At 42.1% G+C, this 24,602-nt stretch overlaps 1 protein-coding gene across 1 annotated transcript in view; it reads left to right on the top strand.

Moving 5' to 3' along the window:
* The window catches only part of LOC124788011 (peptidyl-prolyl cis-trans isomerase E), a 72,222-nt gene that overhangs the window by 40,882 nt on the left and 6,738 nt on the right, over nucleotides 1–24,602 (top strand). The window contains exons 3-6 of the mRNA XM_047255057.1: nucleotides 9,397–9,573; nucleotides 9,655–9,861; nucleotides 17,623–17,804; nucleotides 22,396–22,462. Coding sequence (XP_047111013.1) covers nucleotides 9,397–9,573; nucleotides 9,655–9,861; nucleotides 17,623–17,804; nucleotides 22,396–22,462 — 633 coding nt within the window. The remainder of the gene's footprint in view (nucleotides 1–9,396; nucleotides 9,574–9,654; nucleotides 9,862–17,622; nucleotides 17,805–22,395; nucleotides 22,463–24,602) is intronic.

The following is a 24,602-nucleotide window of genomic DNA, read 5'->3' on the forward strand; positions in this document are numbered from 1 at the left end:
CCTGCATGAATCTGAGGCAGATTGCTTTTGATTAGTTGGTGCAAGGAGAACAGACAACAGCGTTTCGGTTTGCTAGGACCATTCGACATCATGTCTGAAATGCTTACAGAATAATGTTGGGGCTCTCCTTCGAAAACAAGACCATTTGTGCGCCCGTGTACCAAACCAATTGGTAAAATGGTGGAAAGATACAGAATATGTTCCTGGGCCCTTCAACACTGACATTGGACCATTGATGACGGGAAACATGTTGCCTGGTTGGACAAGTCTCGTATCAAATTGTATTGAACAGATGGGCTTGTATGGGTATGGAGACAATCTCATGAATCCATGACCTGTGCATGTCAGTAGGGGAATGTTGAAGCTGGTGGAGGCTCTGTAATGGTGTGGGATGTGTGCTGTTGGTGTGATATGGGGCCACCAGACTCCTCAGACATAAACATTATTGAGCTTATCTGGGAAGCCTTGCTATGTGCTGCTCAGAAGAGATCTCCACCTCCTCATACGCTAATGGATTAATGGACAGCCCTGCAGGATTCATGGTCCAGTTCCCTCCAGTATTACTTCAGACATTAGTCGAGTGCATGCCATGTCGTATTGTGGCACTTCTGCATTCTCAAGGGGGCCTTACACAATATTAGGCATGTGTACCAGTTTCTTTGGCTCTTCATGTATAACAGTGATCATACACCTGAGGTGAATATGGTAATGGGAACAAGGGTGGTGTGTGTGTGTGTGTGAGAATCATTTCAGCTGAGGTTGAAAGTTTCCAGAAACTAGGAAGACCTTTGGTAGCATCAGCAACATTGCTAGAGAAACTCATCCCAAAGACCCTGAACAAGCAGCATACAGGACGAAGGAAAAAATGCTGCACTTGGATGTCAGCCTGTGAATCCTGATCCAGTTTATCTAGCAAAATCAACAATGTAGGAAAAGATATATTGCTACTTACCATAATGATGACATGTTAAGTTGCAGACAGGCAGAATTAAGACACTTGCACGTAAGCATTCGGCTGCAGCCTTCGTCAGAAAAAAAAGAACACATACCATTCGTTCACACAAGCAAGCACACCTCACGCACGCATGACCGCCAACTCCAGTATCTTGGGGCCAGAATCAGGTATCACATGGGATGGAAGCAGCAATCTGGGGGGCACAGGGAAGGGGAAGGGATGGCAGTGTATGGGTGGGGGAGAGGAGAGCTGTGTGATAGAGTGTGCAGAGTGTAGAGTGCCAACAGGTGCACTGTCAGGAGGTTGTGGGGCAGGGCGGTGGGGAAAATGGACTGAAACAGGAGGGGAGCAGGGAAGGATGGGTGAGTGCATTGGCTGAGGGCAGCAGACAAAAAGGGTGGGAGATGAGCATGAGGAGGACTTTGTAGGACAGAGGGGTCAGAAACTTGGGTGGAGGGTGTGGGAACAGTATGTTACCATAGGTTGCAGCCGGGATAATTACGGGTAATGTGTTGTAAGGGTAATTCCTATCACAGTTAAGAAAAGCTGGTGGCGGAAGGGAGAATCCAGATAGCTCAGGTAGTGAAGCAGCCATTGAAATCAAGCATGTTAATTCAGCTACATGTTATGCCACAGGATGGTCTACTTTGCTCTTGGCCATAGTTTGGCAGTAGCTGTTCATCCTGGTCGACAGCTGGTTGGTAATCAGACCAATATAAAAAGCTGTGCAATGATTGCAGCAGAGCTGGTAAATGACATACCTGCATTCACAGGTGGCCTGTTCCCTGATGGAGTAAGATAAACTTTTGACTGGACCGGTACGGGAAGTGCTGGGTGGGTGGATTCGGTAAGTCTAGCATCTGAGCCTTCCACAGGGATATGACCGTTGTGGCAAGCAGTCGGAATTGGTAGTGGTGTAGGGATGACTAGGACAATATGGAGGTAGCTAAGTCGAAGCCCTGGCGAAGCATGTGGTTCAAATATTCCAGGACAGGGTGGTATTGAGTGACGAAGGGGAGCACTCTTTTGTGGCTGATTCTTGGGGCTGGTGGAATTTTGTGGCTGATTCTTGGGGCTGGTGGAAGAGTTGGGGTTTTGAGGGGAAGTTGCGTAGGAACTTTGTTAGTGGACAAGGTCTGGGGGACAGCGCCTGTCTGTGAAGGCCTTAGTGAGACCCTCAGCATACTGGGCAAGGAAGTTCTTGTTGCTGCAGATATGCTGTCCCTGGGTGGCAAGGCTGTATGGTAGGGATTTTTTGATGTGAAAGGGATGACACCTGTCGGTATGTAGGTATTGTTGGTGTTTGGTGGGTTTAATGTGGACAACAGTGCATATTGAGCCATCAGTGAGGAGGAAGGCAGCATGCTGGGTTGAGGAGGACCAGGCAAAGTGAAAGAGAGAGAAGGTGTTGAGGTTGTGAAGGTAGGGTATGAATGTCTTGACTCGTGAGTCCAGATCATGACATCAATGAACCTGAACCAGACAAGGGTTTTGGGAGGCTAGGAATATCTCCTCTAGATGATCCATAAACAGGTTGGTGTAGCAGGGTGCCTTGCAGGTGCCTATGGCTGTGTTGCAGATTTGTTTGCATACCTTTCGTTGAAAGGAGAAGTAGTTGTGGGTTAGGATAAATTGATAAAGTGTATGAGGAATGAGGTAGTGGGTTTGAGTCTGGACGTTGGGAAAGCTAGTGTTCAGTAGTGGTAAGACCATCTAGAAAAATCAGATTGGGTGAATTTTGAAAATACATGTATGAAAATGAGGAGCTGGCAACATTGTTCACCATGCAGCACATCGGAATGTGCAGAGGAATGTATCACCTCACAATACCACACCAGCCATTGTAGCTCATTGAGTAGATGACTGGGATAGCAGACTTGCGTTCACCATGAAGCTATGGTTTGAATCCTTGTCAGGTTCCTTTTTTTTATTTTTTTAGATGTCCCTTCCCTAATTCTCCTCATTTGTAAGCAGGACGTCATTTTGTCATATGTCAGTAGCCTGTCACATGACAGTGGGATCCTTTAAACTGCATGCATGTCTCTGCTTACCATGCAATCCACAACCATAACTGGTCCTGTCTAGTTATTGTAGGGCAGGTTCCCAATGGAGTACACAAATGACGAATATATCAATATGCTTTTAGTGCTGGGTGCATTCATTAACCAAGCTGCTGCTGCTGCTGCTCGTGCGCATGCTGCACGTTACCATCAAAGCCACCATCCTGATAAGATTGTTTTCTGTCACCTGGAGCAATGACTTCCCGAATCCAAGGACTAAACGCATGCCACAAATAGAGAATGTGATTCTTGAAACTGTTCACCAATCACCTCATTAAAGCACCTGTGACACTGCAAGGCAGTTCAGATATTTCAAAAACTGGTTGTTGAAGTGTTGTACTATGAAGAACTGCATCCTTATCCTTTCACATTCTCTCACACCTGCTGCCAGAAGAGTGCATTAGATGCGTACAGTTTTGTAAATGGCTTTTGCACCAAGTTGAAGATAACAAATATTTTATAAAAAGCATGATATGGACTGATGAACCTAGCTTCACTCATGAAGGTATTTTCAACCACCACATCAGTTACTGGTTTGAACACAACCTACATGTCACCTGTTGTAAATGTGGCATGCTTTGGCAAAAACCCTTTGGCTGGAATCATGGGAGGAGTGCTTTTAGGCCCTTACCTATTGCCTGACAAGTTGAATGTACACCTGTATCATATATTTCGTTGTAATGCTTTGCCTGCCTTGTTCTAAAACATTCCACCTGGTGTTCAGTGACAGCTTTGGGTTCAGCTTGATGGTGCACCGACACACTTTGGAATGAATGTGCATAACTATTTAAATGAAGCATTCCCCGGGAAATGGATTGGTCCAATGTTCTGGACTCCAAATTCCCTGGATCTTAATCCACTAGATTTTTGAGTTGAGACACTTGAAAGGAACAGGTTTATAGTACATCCACCCATGGATGTACACAACCTGATAGCTCACATGTCTCTTTACCAGTGGTGGATGCAGGTGTGTTGTGTACTCCAAATTCCCTGGATCTTAATCCACTAGATTTTTGAGTTGAGACACTTGAAAGGAACAGGTTTATAGTACATCCACCCATGGATGTACACAACCTGATAGCTCACATGTCTCTTTACCAGTGGTGGATGCAGGTGTGTTGTGTACTCCAAATTCCCTGGATCTTAATCCACTAGATTTTTGAGTTGAGACACTTGAAAGGAACAGATTTATAGTACATCCACCCATGGATGTACACAACCTGATAGCTCACATGTCTCTTTACCAGTGGTGGATGCAGGTGTGTTGTGTAGGGTCCAGCAAAGTATGATCCAGCAAGTGGCAAAGTGTTTGCAAATGCATGGTGGTAACTTTGAACATTTTCTGTAATGTGACTGTTGCTCTTACCTGTACGTATTAGCTTTGCAAAGATAAGCCTGGACATCAAAAGTACAGAACGTAATTATTGTGCATATCATAATGTGAAATCTAGTGTAACACAGCTATTGTCTTTCTTGTACCTCATTGGATACAGATGATGATACTGTATCCACGATTATTTTGTATCGCCTTTATTCGTATAAACGAGGAAACCAAGTGGTCATTTACATCTGTAAGAAGTTCATGTTATGTCTTCATGTTGAAATAAAGGTAACAGGAACAGAAATAAATATACAAGAAACTGCATTTTGGAGGTGTAAATTGAATATAATTTGATGCTTTAACTGGGAAAAAAAGAAACAAATGGTGTGACTAAGACTGGAACACCTGGGAGTCTGCATATCTGTTTCCCATGGCATTACCTCATCTCAGTGAGCTAATGGGACAGCTCCAGGTGCAGAGTTCATGTTACTTGTTGTTGGCCAAGCTGCACACAGTTGCAGTATTGTCAGAGTCTCTTTTTCCTAAATTGCATTTTTGTTAAACCTATTGACAGGACTAGGTTTTGCTAGGTGTACCCTTCGTTATGAATTGGGGTAAGGAATTGTATGCCAACTGCCAAGTGCATCATTTTTATTTCACCCTGTATAAGCACGTAGTGCACAGGACCAAGTTAGTCGTGGTCAGGCCAGTCACAGTCGGGGCTAGTACCAGGAAGAAGAAGAAGAAGAAGAAGTACTACTACCACAGCCTAGTCTCATAGTCACTAGAATGACACTTCAGTGCTGCTGCAATGAAAACTATGAGAAGATTGGACCCATTCAAGGGGGAATGCCACTGAATTTTCAATAAGTATCCAGCAATAGTTACTATCTTTAGTTTTCTATGTTACTAAAGAATAAATCTGTAGAATTTGTCACTACTAATAGCAACAAGTAGTAGTTGATATTTTCTTTCTGTAGCTCTCTTGCACTTGTCTCCCAGTCAGAATAAGGTGTCTAATTGCATAAGTCGCAGGGAGTCATAATTAGTGTTTTCTGTATTTCAGAATATAGACAGGATTGAGTGCTGTCTCCGACTTGTCTCCTGTTGTGGTTAGTGTGATTTATTGTGCATAGTTGGTACAGGTTGCAAGCAGAGCACTTGTCTCTGATAGTGAAAGGCAGAATTCAGGAACTGGTAGTTGGTGGAAAGGCCTACCACGTAGTAAGGTAGGGTGAAATTGTTGATGTAAAGATATACAGCCACTGGAAGGTGCCTCTCCAAGTAAGACTAAATTATAAGGAACTGAAGTTTCCTTCAGTCATATCATTAAAGGTTTGTACCCTTATTCATTTCCTATGAAGCAAGAGCTCATCCAAAGTTGGTGATAGGACCAGTGCTGGGATGTGACACTGCTCTGTAAATGGCAGGCTGTGTACAGAATTATAGAATGAAAGTATCTTGATGTCTGGTGGTAATGTTTAGCTAACCTGCATTGCTGTATCTCAGTTAATTGACCTGAAGCCGGCAGATGTATCAAGAGATCGTCAATAGTTTAGTAGTCCCACCAGACAACAGTATGTAAAACTATATTATCATTGTATGTGACTGCTAGGACCTCCAACCAGTACACTGCCACTGCTAACTCTCAGGTATGCGAGCTGTGGCTTCGTACATAGTGAGCCAGCTGCATGGCCCGATAATAGGCTGCCCACCATCTGATAAAAGCCATTTCTGTCTTTACCTGTACCCACATTGTACAACACTGATTTCATTGTGTCTGTTGTAGTGGATTGTGCTATTCTCTAGACCTGGTTTGCTCTTTAGACTTTGTCTGTATCTTCTAACATTAGGCTTGTGCTAAGGCTTAACACCTGATTACCATATCCATTTCCAAGGTGTTATTTTATGTGGTTTTGTTGTGTTGCATTTGTAAATAAATGCTGAGAGCTGTCTACAAACATGACGTTGAGATATTTGTGAGATTGAACATCTGCACTTGTATTTTGAACTACGTACTGTGCTAAGACATGTGAGATAGCACTGGAATCGTATTAAGTGAACATTCACTTGGGATGCATGGAAGACATTCAGCAATTGCTGTACAACAGCAGAAACAGTAGCACTAGCAGTGACACCATCAACAGCAGCTGTCAGCATTAGTACTAAGCTTCTGGAACTCAATCACAATATGATCGACACTTCATTTCCAGGCAGGTCAGATCAGTGACCCACAGCGACAGTGTGCATGTTTGCTGTCAATAAATTTTCATTTGTTCCATTTAGTACAGAAATTAGAGGTATTAACAGAACCATTCATCCTCCCATTGGGAAGACCATACAGAGTCCATTTTACATAAAAGATGTATGTGGTAGCTGCTAGGCTGGAGTTCCTTCAGCATAAAGAACAAATAAAGCAGAATGGGTTGCAAGTTTTGTAAGGACTTTGTTGTAAATTTAGTTTCAAGTACATGTGTAACAAATCCTACCGTGAAGTCTCATTAGAGGTGATGCGATCCATTTGTCAGTGGATGAAGATGCTTGCTCATACGCTTATGCAAGTCAGATAACTCCCGTGCTTCAAAGCACCAAAACTTTTGAGATTTCGGAAGTAGAACAGTAAGCTTCCTCAACAGACTGTGAGTTTACCAGACTGTTTCATCAACCTTCCAGGACTCAAGCCGCCGCTAATCAGGCCACATCACGCTGTAAACTACTTTAGTGTTTATGTATGCTCGCATCTTATAATGGTGATTTCATTGTTCATAACGGACTGTACTGTTTTCAAGACTGTGTGGACTTTGCTCTTCAGAGTTTACCTGTGTCTGCTGATGCTAGAGTTGTGCTTGAACTTGGGTTGTGACAGCATTTCTACTCCTAACTTTATTGCCTCAGCATATGATATCAGTTTCCAAGTTTGCATTAATTTCAAGTGCTGGTACCAAGCTTTTTGTGAGAATAAATGTTGGATCCTTTTGCAAGAAAAAAAGAAAGTAAAATAGTTATCTTGACATTATAATGCTTATGGTTTCACAGAATTTGAATTAACCTCAGTTTCTGTGTTTCAATTATTTATTGTCCATTTGTGTGACTGAGCTTAAGCATTTTTTGAAACAGAAGTTGAAACATTGGTTCCATATCGACTGCAATTGCAGGGAATGAAATTCCCATGGGGAACTTATCAGGGAGCTTCATTCTGACGTTAATTTTTGGTTATTGCTTGCCTGCTTGTCTTGGTGGTGCCTAATGTTAACTTACATTGTGTAGTGACTCGCCTTAACTTGACAGTTGATTGCCAGTTTTCTATTGTTTGCCATTCTTTAACCATACATTATTACAGGAATGTTCCCAGATATCCTGTGTCTCAGCCTTACGCAGTTGCCATATGTGAAAATGCTTAATTGAATTTTTACTACGAAGGGGATTTTTAAATATACAAGCAAGGACAGAAGCAAATGTTGCAGTTGACAATTTGTTATGGAGCTGAGTTAATTCCTGAAAGCCTTACCTAACATGTGATATTTACACATTGTTGTAATCTGTGTCTGGCCGTCACAGAAAACCATTAACTCAGGGTACATCTTCCTTGCACATTCAGCATAGAGTTATGGAACCAAGGAAACTTTGTCTTTCCAGTGAATGTGAGCTTAATCATACTCTTATCAGTAACACACCGTAAAATTACTTACTCTTCCATGTGGGTCATGAAATAAATGAATAATACTGTACATACCACTGCGTGTGTCATTCCACATTTTGACATCATAATAAAAATATATTATGCATTCACTAACGCACTATACTACTATCAGTGGGTCATCAAGTATAGAAACATAGCCACAGAGAAAGGAAATAACACAAAGTAAAGTGCATGGTGTAAGCATACTTACTTGGTCAGGAGGGACATGGGGTCTTCAGTGCACTGTTCCTTTACAAACCATACCATTCGCATATTTAAGAAACATGTTAAACAACCCTTGGCATATAACTGAATCAAAAAGTTAACAGCTGTTTGGTCTTTTAGTTTGGCATTTGCAGGATATGCACTCTAAACAACTATTGCGTAATCTGTGCAATCCCTTGGAAAGTTCCTGAAATGTCTATTTTCACTGATCGCCCACTGCCGAGTCTCTGCCTGAGAGTATCCCCATCATCTCTCCGTCACGTTCAAGCCATCCACGTGCTATGTTTCTCATACTTTCTCATTATCATGTCTGATACCACTTCAGATGTTTTTAAAATCTTTCTCAGATATCGACTTTCCATAAAGGATTATCACGTTATATGCTCTCAATTTAATTGCTGAAAAAGTAAAAATTTTCTTCTGCAGTAATCAGTAATGCTTCCTCTATTCCTACCGGAGTCAGATGGATGAGTCCATTCACATGTCTGAGGAGTGTCTTCTCAGGCCTACTGCATCTTTTAAATTTAGGTAGACAGAATGGCCACTTACGCAGAATGTTCTTGAAGCTCTTACAGGCCCTTCATATGGCCACCCTCCAATCACGCACTGGTTTCATGGCTTTACCTCTTTCTCATACTCGGCGTTCTGTTGCTCTGGTGAAGAGAAATGCAGAATTAGCTTCCTGTGTGACTCCTTACATTAACATGTTTCGTTCATGTAAATTAATTACCAGACTACTTTTGTCATTACACACAAAATGGTTTCATCAGATGATGCAGATCACTGTGACTTTCCATCTGGAAACATTAAAGTGTGTATATCCTGTACTTTAGCATTGCATTTAACATTAATGGAACGAAAATACGTGGGTTGCTATGTTTCACATGTAAAGTATATTTTAGCAAAAGAAACAGCAGGAAACTACAAGTGGCTGAAATTTATTGTTGTGATCTCTAATGTTGCACTATTAACTTTTAAAGTAAAAGTTCAGAATTCCAAATTTAAAAAAAAAAAAAAAAACAGGTGAGGTATTAGAGACAAAAATGTGAATTTCATTAATGTTAATAAACTCAAAGCATGTATCATCGAAAACAATGAATTTTTGACAGTATAATGTCATTGGATAGATAATAATAGAGCATATATTGTGTTTCAGAATGATTCAGAACTTTTTGGAAGAACCATTAGAGTAAATTTGGCAAAACCTCAGAAGATTAAAGAAGGCTCATCAAAACCCGTTTGGGCAGATGATTCTTGGCTTCAAGAACATGCTGGTGCAACATTAAAGAAAGCTGATAACGCAACCAAGAGATCTGCTAGTGGAGAAACAACTGTAAGAATGTATAACAGTTTGTTATCAACACATGTGTCTGGTGTGGTATTTTTTTCTGCCACAGCTTGTTTTCTTTTGTAGGAGGATGAACCTGAAACAAAGAAAGTTAAGAAAAATCCACAAGTATATTTTGATATCAAAATAGGAAAAGTTGATGTTGGTCGTATAATAATGATGCTCAGAAGTGACATAGTTCCCAAAACTGCAGAAAATTTTAGATGTCTTTGTACACATGAAAAAGGTTTTGGTTATCAAGGAAGTACCTTTCATCGAATAATACCTGATTTTGTATCCTTAAAAGCTGAAAAGTGCAGACTTGTCACTACTAGTTCGAAAAATGTGATGTCTCATGTTTTTTATCATCATGTGTTGTGATATTTTGTGTAACTGTGTAAATGAAAGTGAACATGTACACTACATTTGAAGATGAAGATGATTATACTGTAATATATATTTGTAGTCAAATTTTTCAATTATTCATTTGTTTCGACATTGATATCTGTAGTTTCTGTGTAAATAATTAATACTGAAATTGTCTGTGTATCTAATAAGGCAGGTAGCAGCTTCATGAACATAAGAAGTAACCTACTGATAAAGCTTACAATCTTCAAATTTGTAACCTAGTTGTTTAAGTACTGGAAATCTGGGATGCATTAGCAACAGTATTATGAAGAATGGAGAAAAGTTGTGCCATGAAATTTTAACCATAGATAGCTGATGCCAGTAGGAACCAAAATTACTAATGTTGTGTAGGTCGACAGTGCACAATTTTTAAACTACAAGAACTTGGTGCCATGCACTCTGATTGGCCGCAGGATTGCCCTGTTGCCGGATGTTCTGGACAACGCATGATTGCAAATGCTTTGCCTGCTGGAGATCACGATGTATCCAAGGCAGCCGCACGCTCGGTGGTAGTGCGCCGGCCTTCCATTCTCGGGGCCTGGGAGCGTATCCGTTGGGGTCCTGACACATCCATTGTAGTTTCCTGATAAAACGTACTGGGAACAAACCCGTCAACAGCTGTTAGTTCACATACAGAAAGTCTTACAAATTGTGTCTACCCTGAAAAAGGCCTTTTTTGTAGCTAGGACATTGTTTGCATCTCTGGATCCGGAGGGCTCGGGCTATGCTGTTGGTGGCTTAGCTGCCAGAAGGTTCACCCAAGCTGGACAGGCTAAAGGGGAGGAGCCAGACAAAGTGTGTCCTACAACGACCTAGCGATATCCTGTATCCTATCCTATCCTATCCTAAGCCTCCTATCCTAAGCCTATCCTTTTTCCTTATCATTCTCAATCAAAATTGTAGTGTGAAAAGGTCTACGGCTTGAGGGGTGGACGAAGATGGCCAGTCATTTCAAAAGAAGATGTGGCGAATCTCAACAGTCATCAAGCCGGATGAACCTTCTCACAACAGAGTGGCGTCTGTTCTCCAGTGGAGCGGCCACAAAAGACGTCTGATTTCAGTGGGGGCGGCCTGACTACATCCTCTGGGGCTAACCACCTCAGTTGTAACCACACTACTGCAAATTCAGTAGCTAAAGTTGAAACTTCGGCTTGTGAAGCAGTCATGAAGCATGTGATAATCACAAATATACCCCAGGGGGCTAATCCCTCATTGACTGAGGTAAATGCGAGCAGGCTGTTGGATTCTGGGGAGCTTGCATCATGTGCAAAACAAAACTGTGAACCTACCAGTACCTCCAAATCTGATCTAAATCATGGACACAAAATCGGATCGAAACAGACTTTTAAAATGGGAACCATAAACATACAGACAATGATGAAGGTGGGCAAGCTAAAGCAAGTTGTTGACAGTATGAGAGAACTTGTGATTGGCGTACTGGCACTATAGGAAACAAGATTAAGGGACGAAAGCATGATGGAATCGGAGGGATATGTAATTCTGAAAGGGAAACCCGGTGTTGGAGGGCCAAAGCAGCCTTTTATGTTTGGCACAGCCTTTGTAATAGACTGTAGATACCTACCTGGATAGTGTCACTGCGTGGAAGGGCATAAATTAGAGGCTGTCGTATCTGACAATGAAAATAGGAAACAAAACCTATGCAATAGTAAATGCACATGTACCAACATATTATAAGAACAAAAAAGACGAAGCAGGAACTGAACATTTTTGGTCCACTTTGGATAAGGTAGTGACAGATGTGCACAAAAGAGGTGTCACTATTTTGCTAGGAGATTTTAGCACGCAAATAGGCATGGAAAGGAAGTTTAGAGGCCCTGTGGGAGATCATGCAGCCCACAAGAGAACAAGAATGGTGAGAGATTAGTGGACCTAGGTAGGAGACACAAGATGAGAATAATGACAACCCATTACAAAGCTAAGGCAAGCAAGAAAACAACGTGGGTCAGCCCTGGAAAGGATTGGAAAAAACCAGCTAGACCATGTAGCAATCTGTGACAAGAATCACAGAGAAATTATGAACATAAAAGTGAGGAAAAATAGCAGGATGGAATCAGATCAACTTCTCCTGGCATATTTCTTGCTCGAACAGTCCACGGGTGTACTGCCGGTCCATAGTGTCCAACGGGCACAATATTTCGGCGATCAGACATGTCGCCGTCATCAGATGCGCTGATGAACTGAGCTCCTGAGGGCGGGCGGCTGTCCTAAATCCCCTACCCCGCGAGGCGCTCTTTCCGCGGTTCGTGCCCACGGCTGCACGTCGGTGATCGCCGAGAGGCTGGCGTCGGCATCTGTGGTGGCGTCGGTGTAACTGCCTCGTCCAGCCTGATCGCTCGTTCGTTTTCTTTGCTGAGCCTCTTTTTAATTAGACTCAGTGCTGGTTCCCATGCCTTGCTGAGGTTCTAGCTGCAATCTCTGTTGATGAGTCTGTGCCTGGTACGAATTTCGATAGCCTCTGTAATGACGCTGTCCCAGTATTTAGATGTCTGTGCAAAGACATATTGGTAGTCCATTTTGTGATTTTCGGGCAAACAGTGCTCTGCAACTGCCGTCTTGTTGGGGTACATAAGTCGAGTGTGCCTCTGATGTTCTCGGCAATGATCTTCGATGGTGCACACTGTCTGTCCGATGTAAGTCTTTCCAAACTCACAGGGAATCTGGTATATGCCAGCCTTCCACAAACCAAGATCATCTTTGACACTTTCCCATAATGCTCATGTTTTATTGGGCGGTCAACAGACAGTTCCTACTCGGTGTTTCCTCAATATTCATCCTATTTTCCCCGATAGTGTGCCAATATACGGTATATAGGCAATGGCTATCTCTTCCTCCATGACTTCGTCCATCTCCACACGCTGTACTGTAGAGGTGGGGTGGAAAGCGCGTCTGATCTGCCATACCGAGTACCCGTTTTCCGGAATACAGTTTTGAGGTGTTCCAGCACATGGGGCAGACACTCTGCGTCCGAGATGGTGCGCACCAGTGTTTTTAGTACCCTATTCCTCTGTGAAGGGTGGTGGCAGCTATTTGCATGCAAGTACAGGTCGGTGTGTGTTTTCTTCATGTATACCCCATGGCCCAGGGTGCTATCCGCTCTTCTTTTGACCATGACGTCCAGGAATGGTAAACTTCCTTCTGCTTCGGTCTCCATAGTGAATTTGATGTTCGGATGTATGGAGTTCAGGTGTGTAAGGAAGTCTAGGAGCTTTCCCCTTCCATGGGGCCATATCACAAACGTGTCATCAACATAACGTAGAAAACAAGTAGGTTTCCTTCTCAATATACTCCATATAGAAATTCGTGACCACAGGCGAAAGTGGGCTCCCCATTGCGATTCCTTCTGTTTGCTCATAGTATTCTCCATTAAACAGAAAATACGTGGAGGTCAGAACGTGCCTGAAAAGGTCGGTCGTCTTCACATCAAATTTATGTGCAATGAGCTTAACTGACTCTCAAAGAGAGAACGTCAAAACTCACCAGGATATCTGAGTCTTCCAGCTTGAAGTTCTCGAGACGTTATACGAAATCCATAGAATTCCGAACATGATAAGGGCTTAGTAGTTCTGCCAGGTATTTGGCCAGCAAACATGTAGGTGCCCTAATGTTGCTGACAATTGGGCATAACAGCACCCCTTCTTTGTGGATTTTAGGGAGTCCATAAAGTCTTGGCGGTACAGGTCCTTGAGGTGTCAATTTCTTGGCGACATCCTCTGGTCAATCCACATCCTTGAGAAGAGCCCTAGTCTTGTTCTCCACCTTCTTTGTGGGGTCAGCATTGATCTTCCTGTAAGATTCGTCACTGCATCTTCTCAATGTAGTCCTTATGGGAAAGGACAACTGTAGCATTGCCTTTGTCAGTTAGTAAGACAACAATCTCAGGGCTCTGTCTCAGGTCTCAAATGGCTGTCCTCCCCATGCTGTTAATATTCAATTTGATCGGTTTAGTTTTGTCGGAGCACGGCAGGTTCCCCGGCACACTTCCTCAGCTGCTTCAGAGAACGTCTCGAGGGATAACTACAGGGGCATCTCTCTCTTAAACATAGGGTACAAGGTTTTATCAAGAATCTTGCTGAACAGAGATGGAGAACAACTGGCAACTGGGGCCGGCAATAGGAGAGTACCACTGTGGCTTTAGAAAAGGGAGGAACAGATAGTTGGAATAAAAAGGGTAAAAGAACACAGACACAGGAAAGGAAAAAAGATAATACTGACATTTTTGGACTTCCAAAGGCCTATGATTCAGTTGACAGAAGTACTCTGCTTGATGTGTTATAAGATAGAGGACTGGATGCTACATCACATGCAATAATAAAGGAAACATTAAGCAACGCTACTGTCAGGATCAGGCATCACAGTACACTGTCAGACAGCTTCGGAATAAAAACAGGAGTCTGGCAAGGGGATGGACTGCTACCAATTTTATTTAACCTGGTTTTGGACAAAGTAGTGAGACAGTGGAGACAGCTAAATAGTAACATGAAGATCAAAGGTGTGGAGATAGGATACAAGGTCAAACATAATGCAACAGTGGACTACCTGACGTTCGCAGATGACATGGCGCTCTTAAATGAGATGGTAGAAGAGGCAAAGATAGCACTAAAAAATCTAGCCGAAACAGCAGAAAAGGTCAGTCTGAAGACTGCTTATAATAAGACCAAGACATTGAGCACTGAGTCTGACTGGAAGATAGATGGCCAAGTGGTTGAGAAAGTCATCCGTTTTCGTTATTTGGGGGAGAAGATAACTGGTGGCATACAGAGCAACAGTAGTGCAGTAGACAGGGCACAGCTTTTGCAGAAGCTTCGGTATGCGGTGAAAACAACATATGGCAAGAAAAATCTGTCTTGGAATGCCAGATTGCGACATTACACAGCAACTGTAAGAAATCCTGCTCTGTGTGCATCAGAAACAATCACACTCAGCAAGAGAGCTTGTATACAGTTTGAGGAGGAGGAGTGAAAAATTTTGAGAAACATATGGGGCACCAAAAACATGGGGCTATCTGGATACACAGAACATGGACAGGAACTGTATGAAAATATTGAACCCATATCAAGCGAGATACAGAAGAGGAGGTTACAATTTGTTGGGCTTATTGGAGGATGGATGAGACGAGGTTGACTAAGAGGATATGGACTGCAACATTTCATACTGGTAACAACTGGGTGAAGGAAGTCAGAGATGACTGGAAGGCTGTAGGGAATAAAAGAAAGGAATCTGCAGGCAATAGTACAGGACAGGGAGAACTATAAAGGGTTGGTAGATAGTCACAGGTGGCCGGACACTAAAATCAAAGTTGTCGTAATAGAAGAAGAAAGAAACAGAAGAAGCAAGAGAGTGAAGAGGTATTGGGAAGAAAGATGATGTGCAAAATAAGCCATACGTGATCCTTAAGGGTCCTAGTGAAGCAGAAGAAGAAGAAGAAGAAGGACATGGTTTACTTAAGGCAGCTGCTCAAACTCGTGACCCTGTGACGCAACACAAGCTTGGTAACACCAAACGGTGTTTTGCTGAACTCTCTCAAAGATTTCTGGCATTGCCCTGATGTGATTGGTGGCATGTTGAATGTGATCCATTAATTCCTCTTTGTTTCTAGGTGGTTTGTGTCCGGGTGGGTGAACTAGTACCCTGAAGAATCCCCACAGGAAAAAGTCCAGTGGTGTGAGGTCTGGTGATCGCAGCAGCCATGTCCTAAAAGTACCTCTGTCAACTACCCAACTGTCAAAGGGTTCATTTAAATATCCTCGCACAGCATGACTGTTATGTGCGGGTGCCCCATCCATACTGCTACCACTTCCATAGCCGCATGTCTATGGGAACATCTTCCAGCAGGCTGGGTAGAGTTTCTTGCAAAAAGTGAAGGTAATTTGCCCCGGTAAGTCGAGGAGGTAGACGGACTGGCCCAATCAGATGGTCACCCACAACGCCTTCCAAAATATTGAGCGAAAATCGTTTCTGGTGTCGTGGACGTACGTGGTGTGAGGATTTCCCCGTACCGAATAATGAACGTTTCGAGTGCTGTAAAGGCCATCACGATGGAAGGTTCATTCATCGGTAAACAACACAATTGCAGGGAAGTTGGGATCTTGTGCAACATGTCGCAGAAACCACTGGTAAAACCCTAGCCTGTGTTCATAGTCCGCCCCAGGGTTTAGGTCTCGGTCAGGGCAGAAACTAAATGGATGCTGGCTGTTATCCCTCAAAACCTCGCAGACTAACTGATGAGTGACCTCCATGTCATGTCCAACCACATGAGTACTTGTCGTAGTTGCTTCCTCGAAGTGCTTGAGAACAGTCTCTTCAAATGTAGCACTCTGTCATGTTAGAGGTCTTCCAGCATCACCATGATATCCTGCTAACGAGCTTGTTTCGCGAAGTCTCTGGTAAATTGCTGTAAATGCTTGCAAGTATGAGTGGCATCTTGCTGGGTACCGCTCCTGATACAACCGCCAAGCTTCGTGCACATTACCATCGGCTAGTCCTTAAACAAAAACCATATCACGTTCTTCTTCAAACAAATACTGTGCTACCAAGCTTACTGTATGAGTAAATCGCATGTGACGTGTGCTCTGAAGCAAAGCTTACCTGTGAATGCCTCTGACGTGAGGTGGAGGCAAACAGCAAGACCTATTTGACATGTGTGCATTTCACATTGATGGGGCAAGGGATGTTTGTATGTGTGAACCGACAAGCATAGTGCTGCCCATCAACCAACGAATGGCAACAGGGCAATCCCACAGCCAATCGGAGCATGTGGCGCCAAGTTTCCAAGGTTTAAAAATGGTGCTTTGTCAACCTACACAACATTAGTAATTTTGGTTCATACTGGCATCAGCTATCCAGGGTTAAAATTTTGTGACACAATTTTTCTCCACCCTGTAGAGAAGACATTGAGTTGCATACAGGCATAGCAAGAAGACTGCTATACATTTAAGCTTGTAGCTAAAAGGTGTCCTCCCAAAGAAAACACACACACATTCATACAAACACAACTCTCTCTCTCTCTCTCTCTCTCTCTCTCTCTCTCTCTCTCTCTCACACACACACACACACACACACACACACACACACACACACACACACACGCTACAGCTGGCTGCTTTGACCAGGCTCTGGACTGCAAGTGCCCCTGATGGGAACAGCAAACACACACACACACACACACACACACACACACACACACACTCACGCTACAGCTGGCTGCTTTGACCAGGCTCTGGACTGCAAGTGCCCCTGATGGGAACAGCAATCTGGTGTAGATGATTGGAGAGGTGGCATGGGGTGGAGAGGGGTAGGGATAGCAGGGTAAGGGTGGGGGAAGGTGTAGTGCCACTTCTGTGTGTTTTTTATTTCAGAAAAAAGCCTGTTGGCTAAAAGCTTCAATGTATAGCAGCCTTTTTATTGCACATCTGCGACTCTAGCATTTCCTCCGTATGGTAAATAGTAATCCCTACTTCCGTAGCACTGTTGTAACCTAGTTGTGTATGTTGTTAGAATTATTGGCAATTTTTTCCTCTCAATATTTTATCAGTCTAAAAGTTTCAGTTCCTTACAATACAGATATTGTTCTGAATTTTATGACTTGGGTCAAATGTCTTGATTTTCTATCCTTAATGAGGAATACAGATGTGCCAAGGAGGAGATTTCACTAACCATAATGGCACAGGGGGTAGATCTATATATGGAAGTAAATTTGAAGATGAGAATTTTACTCTCAAGCACACTGGACCTGGAACACTTTCCATGGCCAATTCTGGTCCTAATACTAATGGATCACAGTTCTTTCTGTGCACTGCCAGGACTGATTGGTGAGACAGATACTGCAATACATATTTTTTGCCTTTATTTGTAATAAATAAATTAAGAATATATAAGAATTATGAAAGAATGGAAGTGGAATGTCCTGTTCGAATGTAAACATTTAAGCAATAAAGTCTACAACTCCCCAAATTGTTGTCAAGCCGATAGGGTTTAAGTTTGTGTTTGAAGTTAACTTTATTATCCATTAAATTCTTTATGTCACTGGATAGGTGGACAAAGATTTTTTGTACGGCTGAATACCTCATTCATTTCTGTACCACACTAAAGCTGAGTTATGGATAGTGTAGATAAGTTCTTCTTCTAATATTACGTTTATGAATGTTCCTGTTGCTTTCAGAGTGGTATTTATTGTTGGCTATAAAATTTACAAGGGAGTAAATGTTGTGTGATACTGCTGTCAGTATGCCCAACCATTTAAAAAGTTGTTTAGTAGAATTTCTAAAGAGGACAGCACATATTATCATCTGCTCGACAAACACCTTTTTCCTCAGTGACGAGTTATTCCAGAATAAGATGCCATAAATGTTAGTGAATGCAAAGGGGAAAAGTAAAGTGTCTTCCTTAAATTTTTGTCTCTAGAATCTGATATTGACAACAAAAAAGCTACAGAGCTTAGATATTTAAGAGGACATGTAACATACAACTTCCAGTTTAGATTCTTGTCAGTATAAATATTTGATTATTGTGTTTCATTTATTGATTTACAGTCTCATGTAATTTATGATGGTATGGTCAGACCTTACGCATTACTGCAATGCATTGTGTTTTAACTAAATTTAGTGACAGTCCGTTGATAGGGCACTAGTTACAGATTTTCAAGAAAGTATTATTTACATTTCCAAATGTTGAAGTTACTCTATTAGGCTTGATTAGAATACTATAATTTTCAGCAAAGAGAACTATTTGTGCTTCTCGGATGTATAATGGAAGATCAGTTATATCTGATCTGAAGAACAAGGACCCAATCTAAATTTTTGAGAAAGTAATGTATTCAAGAGTAGCTTCACATATCTGTAAAAATGAAGTACTAACAAAATGTCAGTTTGATTTCCAGAAAGGTTTTTCAGCAGAAAATGCCATATATGCTTTCACCAGTCAAATTTTGAATGATCTGAATAACCGAACACCACCCATTGGGATTTTTTGTGATCTCTCAAAGGCTTTTGATTGTGTAAATCATGAAATTCTGCTAGACAAGCTCAAGTATTGTGGCATGAGTGGGACAGTGCACAAATGGTTTAATTCGTACCTAACTGGAAGAGTGCAGAAAGTTGAAATAAGTAGTTCTCACAACATGCAAAGATCAGCACATTCCTCAAACTGGGGAACTATCAAGAATGGGGTTCCACAAGGGTCAGTCTTGGGTCCTTTGTTGTTCTTATTATATATTAATGACTTGCCATTCTATATTCATGAAGAGGCAAAGTTAGTTCTCTTCGCTGATGATACAAGTATAGTAATCACACCTGAGAAAGAAGAATTAACTGATGAAATTGTCAATACTGTCTTTCAGAAAATTACTAAGTGGTTCCTTGTAAATGGACTCTCACTGAATTTTGATAAGACACAGTACATACAATTCTGTACAGTGAATGGTATGACGCCATTAATAAATATAGACCTTAATCAGAAGCATATAGCTAAGGTAGAATATTCCAAATTTTTAGGTATGTCCATTGATGAGAGATTAAATTGGAAGAAACACATTGATGATCTGCTGAAACGTTTGAGTTCAGCTACTTATGCAATAAGGGTCATTGCAAATTTTGGTGATAAACATCTTAGTAAATTAGCTTACTACGCCTATTTTCACTCATTGCTTTCATATGGCATCATACACTCCTGGAAATTGAAATAAGAACACCGTGAATTCATTGTCCCAGGAAGGGGAAACTTTATTGACACATTCCTGGGGTCAGATACATCACATGATCACACTGACAGAACCTCAGGCACATAGACACAGGCAACAGAGCATGCACAATGTCGGCACTAGTACAATGTATATCCACCTTTCGCAGCAATGCAGGCTGCTATTCTCCCATGGAGACGATCGTAGAGATGCTGGATGTAGTCCTGTGGAACGGCTTGCCATGCCATTTCCACCTGGCGCCTCAGTTGGACCAGCGTTCGTGCTGGACGTGCAGACCGCGTGAGACGACGCTTCATCCAGTCCCAAACATGCTCAATGGGGGACAGATCCGGAGATCTTGCTGGCCAGGGTAGTTGACTTATACCTTCTAGAGCACGTTGGGTGGCACGGGATACATGCGGACGTGCATTGTCCTGTTGGAACAGCAAGTTCCCTTGCCGGTCTAGGAATGGTAGAACGATGGGTTCGATGACGGTTTGGATGTACCGTGCACTATTCAGTGTCCCCTCGACGATCACCAGTGGTGTACGGCCAGTGTAGGAGATCGCTCCCCACACCATGATGCCGGGTGTTGGCCCTGTGTGCCTCGGTCGTATGCAGTCCTGATTGTGGCGCTCACCTGCACGGCGCCAAACACGCATACGACCATCATTGGCACCAAGGCAGAAGCGACTCTCATCGCTGAAGACGACACGTCTCCATTCGTCCCTCCATTCACGCCTGTCGCGACACCACTGGAGGCGGGCTGCACGATGTTGGGGCGTGAGCGGAAGACGGCCTAACGGTGTGCGGGACCGTAGCCCAGCTTCATGGAGACGGTTGCGAATGGTCCTCGCCGATACCCCAGGAGCAACAGTGTCCCTAATTTGCTGGGAAGTGGCGGTGCGGTCCCCTACGGCACTGCGTAGGATCCTACGGTCTTGGTGTGCATCCGTGCGTCGCTGCGGTCCGGTCCCAGGTCGATGGGCACGTGCACCTTCCGCCGACCACTGGCGACAACATCGATGTACTGTGGAGACCTCACGTCCCACGTGTTGAGCAATTCGGCGGTACGTTCACCCGGCCTCCCGCATGCCCACTATACGCCCTCGCTCAAAGTCCGTCAACTGCACATACGGTTCACGTCCACACTGTCGCGGCATGCTACCAGTGTTAAAGACTGCGATGGAGCTCCGTATGCCACGGCAAACTGGCTGACACTGACGGCGGCGGTGCACAAATGCTGCGCAGCTAGCGCCATTCGACGGCCAACACCGCGGTTCCTGGTGTGTCCGCTGTGTCGTGCGTGTGATCATTGCTTGTACAGCCCTCTCGCAGTGTCCGGAGCAAGTATGGTGGGTCTGACACACCGGTGTCAATGTGTTCTTTTTTCCATTTCCAGGAGAGTATTTTGGGGTAATTCATCACTGAGGAATAAAGTATTTATTGCACAAAAGCGTGTAATCAGAATAATAGCTGGAGTCCACCCAAGATCTCCTGCATACATTTATTTAAGGATCTAGGGATATTCACAGTAGCTTCTCAGTATATATACTCTCTTATGAGATTTGTTATTAACAACCAAACCCAATTCAAAAGTAATAGCAGTGTGCATAACTACAATACTAGGAGAAAGGACGATCTTCACTATTCAAGATTAAATCTAACTTTGGCACAGAAAGGGGTGAATTATACTGGCACTAAAGTCTTTGGTCACTTACCAAATAGTATCAAAAGTCTGACAGATAACCAACAAGTATTTAAGAAGAAATTAAAAGAATTTCTTAATGACAACTCCTTCTACTCCATAGAGGAATTTTTAGATATAAATTAAGAAAAAAAAAGTTGTTATATTAACTTAAGTATGTTGTTAAATTAACCTAATTATGTCATGTATTGGAAAATTCGACTCATTCCACATCATTACGAAATATCGTATTCATGATCCATGGAACTAGTATTAATCTAATCTAATCTGCCTGTAGTACACATGCACAGATTATTCTCCATTCTGAAATATTTTCATTCTGTACACTCCCAGATGTCTTTGGTCTGCTTACTGACTTAAATTAAGACCAAAACTTGGGATTTTTGTCAGTTTGGTAGATAGAATTTTACTTTAGAACTCATTGAATACTTCACACATAGTCCTCCTCAAATTCATTTCGGCTTCATTCAATTTTGTTTGATTTAGTAGTGGCCTGGTGTACCTGGGTACCCACCCATTGGCCACCAACCTGGTATGGACTTCTGTGAACATACATTGATGCATATCACATTTTCTCTTCTTCCATCTTTCCTTTCTATTTTAGTGTTTCCTGTATGTTTTCCTCCATTATTTCATTAGAGTGTCAGGGTTCTCCAAGGCGTTGGCAGCTCTGTGGCATTTCCTCCTCACACTAGGTATGCCCACTTTTGTGTGTGTGTGTGTGTGTGTGTGTGTGTGTGTGTGTAATAGAGAGAGAGAGAGAGAGAGAGAGAGAGAGAGTGAAAGTGAAATAAAATAAAGTATAATTGTACAAAAGTGTAGCTACAAGTTCAGTCATGTTCATGTTAATGTGCCTGTTACTACTTACACCTCCTCTATGTGATTAGTGGCTACCTTTATTCCTTTCATCATTTGTGTTTCACTCAGGACTTTCTAGTAGGCTTACCTTATTTATGGATATCCTATAGTCAAGCACTCGATCTGTTGTAACTAGCTAATTTTTTTTCCCTTCTTACAGGCTAGATGGGAAGCATGTTGTATTTGGCCATGTTATTAGTGGTCTGGATGTCCTAAAGAAAATGGAGGTAATGATGTATTTTCATAAGTAATAATGTAGTTGTAGTCGGGTTGCAAAAAGGACACCCCTGACCCATGACACTTCATGCATAAGGACCCGATTGTGTGGAGGGGACAGACTAGCACCATTTTGAGCTCTGGAATTTGTAAACATTGCCACAGTGATGGTGTCAGGTTGCCACCTCTATGCTCAAAGTTGCATGTGGCACCATGCTTTCTTAGTGGCCGCAAAGCTTTTGTTTGATTTTCATCATTTGTTATGGATTGTGTGTTTCATTTCGGTTCGTGTTAAAAGTGCATTTTACAGTGTCATGAATTTCAAACGTTTGTGATACAGCCTTTTCCTCCAGCTGTAGGAAAGTAGGCAGGGGTACTACCTTAAAGAGCAAATCTTTTGAGCTTGCATATAATGTATGACACTGTTTTTAGGAAGAAAGGGATAACAGGGGGTCATTTATACCATTGTCAAAAGTCGTTGAATGAATATCTGCTGCTCTGAAAACTGGAACGACTTCTGTGATGAAAGTAACAAAAAAGAAGTGTGCTGGAGATCTACAGGTGCCAATTGCTTCTATTTTGACTCCAATGAAAACCAGAGAGCATTCTACTAAAATGACAATTCACAACATACTTGTGTATGTAAGTATTAACATGGAAAGATTATCCAACCTGGAAGAAGCTGCTTTGCTGACTATTAGATAGTGACTTGTTTTTCAGAGGAGAAACAAGTCTTTTAGGTGTACTGAGGGAGTAGGGTTTTGATGGAAACTTTTTCTAGATGAAGAGTTCTGCTTGAACAAGAGGATTTTGTCATCTGGAGATGCCATTTTTTGAGGGAAGTGTCTTAAGTGTAAACCCAACTAAATCATTTGATTCTACAAAATGTGGGTGAATGATGGTCATTCCAAACCCACTGTATCATCATGACACAACATATCATTGCCACTTTAATGGAATAGAACTCATATGGTCTCAGAAAAAATTAAGTGTTGCACACAGAAGTAAATTAAAAGATGTAGGATTTTTAGTGCATGAGGCAATGGGCAGTATTATGCCCGACAGTGTGGTACATCGTTGAAGAGGCATGGCAATGAGAAGGTATTCTGGAAGAAAGGGGTGAAGAGTTAATAATAAGATTAGGGGATGATAGCAACAGCAAGGGAGAAAATAGTGACAGTGATATAGGAAATATGGATAATGACGACACACTCCTTGAAGGCTGTACAGTCAACCTTCTTCCCTAAACTTCCCTAAAATACAGATAGAAATCAAAGCCAGTTTAAGGCCCAAGTGATGCAATAATACTGTGCAATAATGGTGTAATATGTGGTTTATTCATCTCATTACGTACAATTTTCAAATCATTTGATTTGATTTACAGGAGACATGTCAAGGTTTACAAAAGAAACTTTTTTCACTTTTTTAGATTTCTAAGTTACAGCTACACATGTAGATAAAATAATACATGTAATACAATCCCTGTGTTCAGATTGTGAAGCTGTCATCAATGAATTCATCGACAGAATAACAACACTTTTCCACCAGAAGAGTAAAGAGCAATCTTTTCAGTGAACCAATCTCCATTTTAAATATATTACTGCCTTTTATTTTATTGAAAATTTTTAACCCCATATACTCTGGCATTTGGGCATAAAGTTTTAAACGATGTGTTGGAAGTTTGAAGTTATCTCTGTGGCGAGTGCTGTAGTTGTGCTCAAAACGGAAAGTGTCTAGTGTATGTTGATTTGTATATAGGAATACCACCATCTCATATATGTAAAGTGAGGGGATAGATAGTATTTTTAAATTTTTTAACAGTGGTCGACAGGATTCCCATTTTTTTGCAACACACATGTTTCTAATTACTTTCTTTTGTAATACTAGGAGCCTAGTGACATTTGCTGAATTTCCCCAGAAGATTATGCCATAACGAATAACTGACTCAAAGTAGCAGTGATAAACTATCTTTCTGGTATCCATGTTTGTGGCACCTGACAAAACACACATTGCAAATGCTAAGTTGTTCAGTTTATTTGCTAAGTGATCTATGTGTACCTTCCAATTTAAATTTTTGTCAAGATTTAGGCCTAAGAACTTCACGTGGTTTGCTTCTGTGATATCCTGATCATTGCACGTTATCTTTATTTC

This window comes from Schistocerca piceifrons, chromosome 3, assembly GCF_021461385.2.
Source record: "Schistocerca piceifrons isolate TAMUIC-IGC-003096 chromosome 3, iqSchPice1.1, whole genome shotgun sequence".
Lineage (NCBI taxonomy): Eukaryota > Metazoa > Arthropoda > Insecta > Orthoptera > Acrididae > Schistocerca > Schistocerca piceifrons.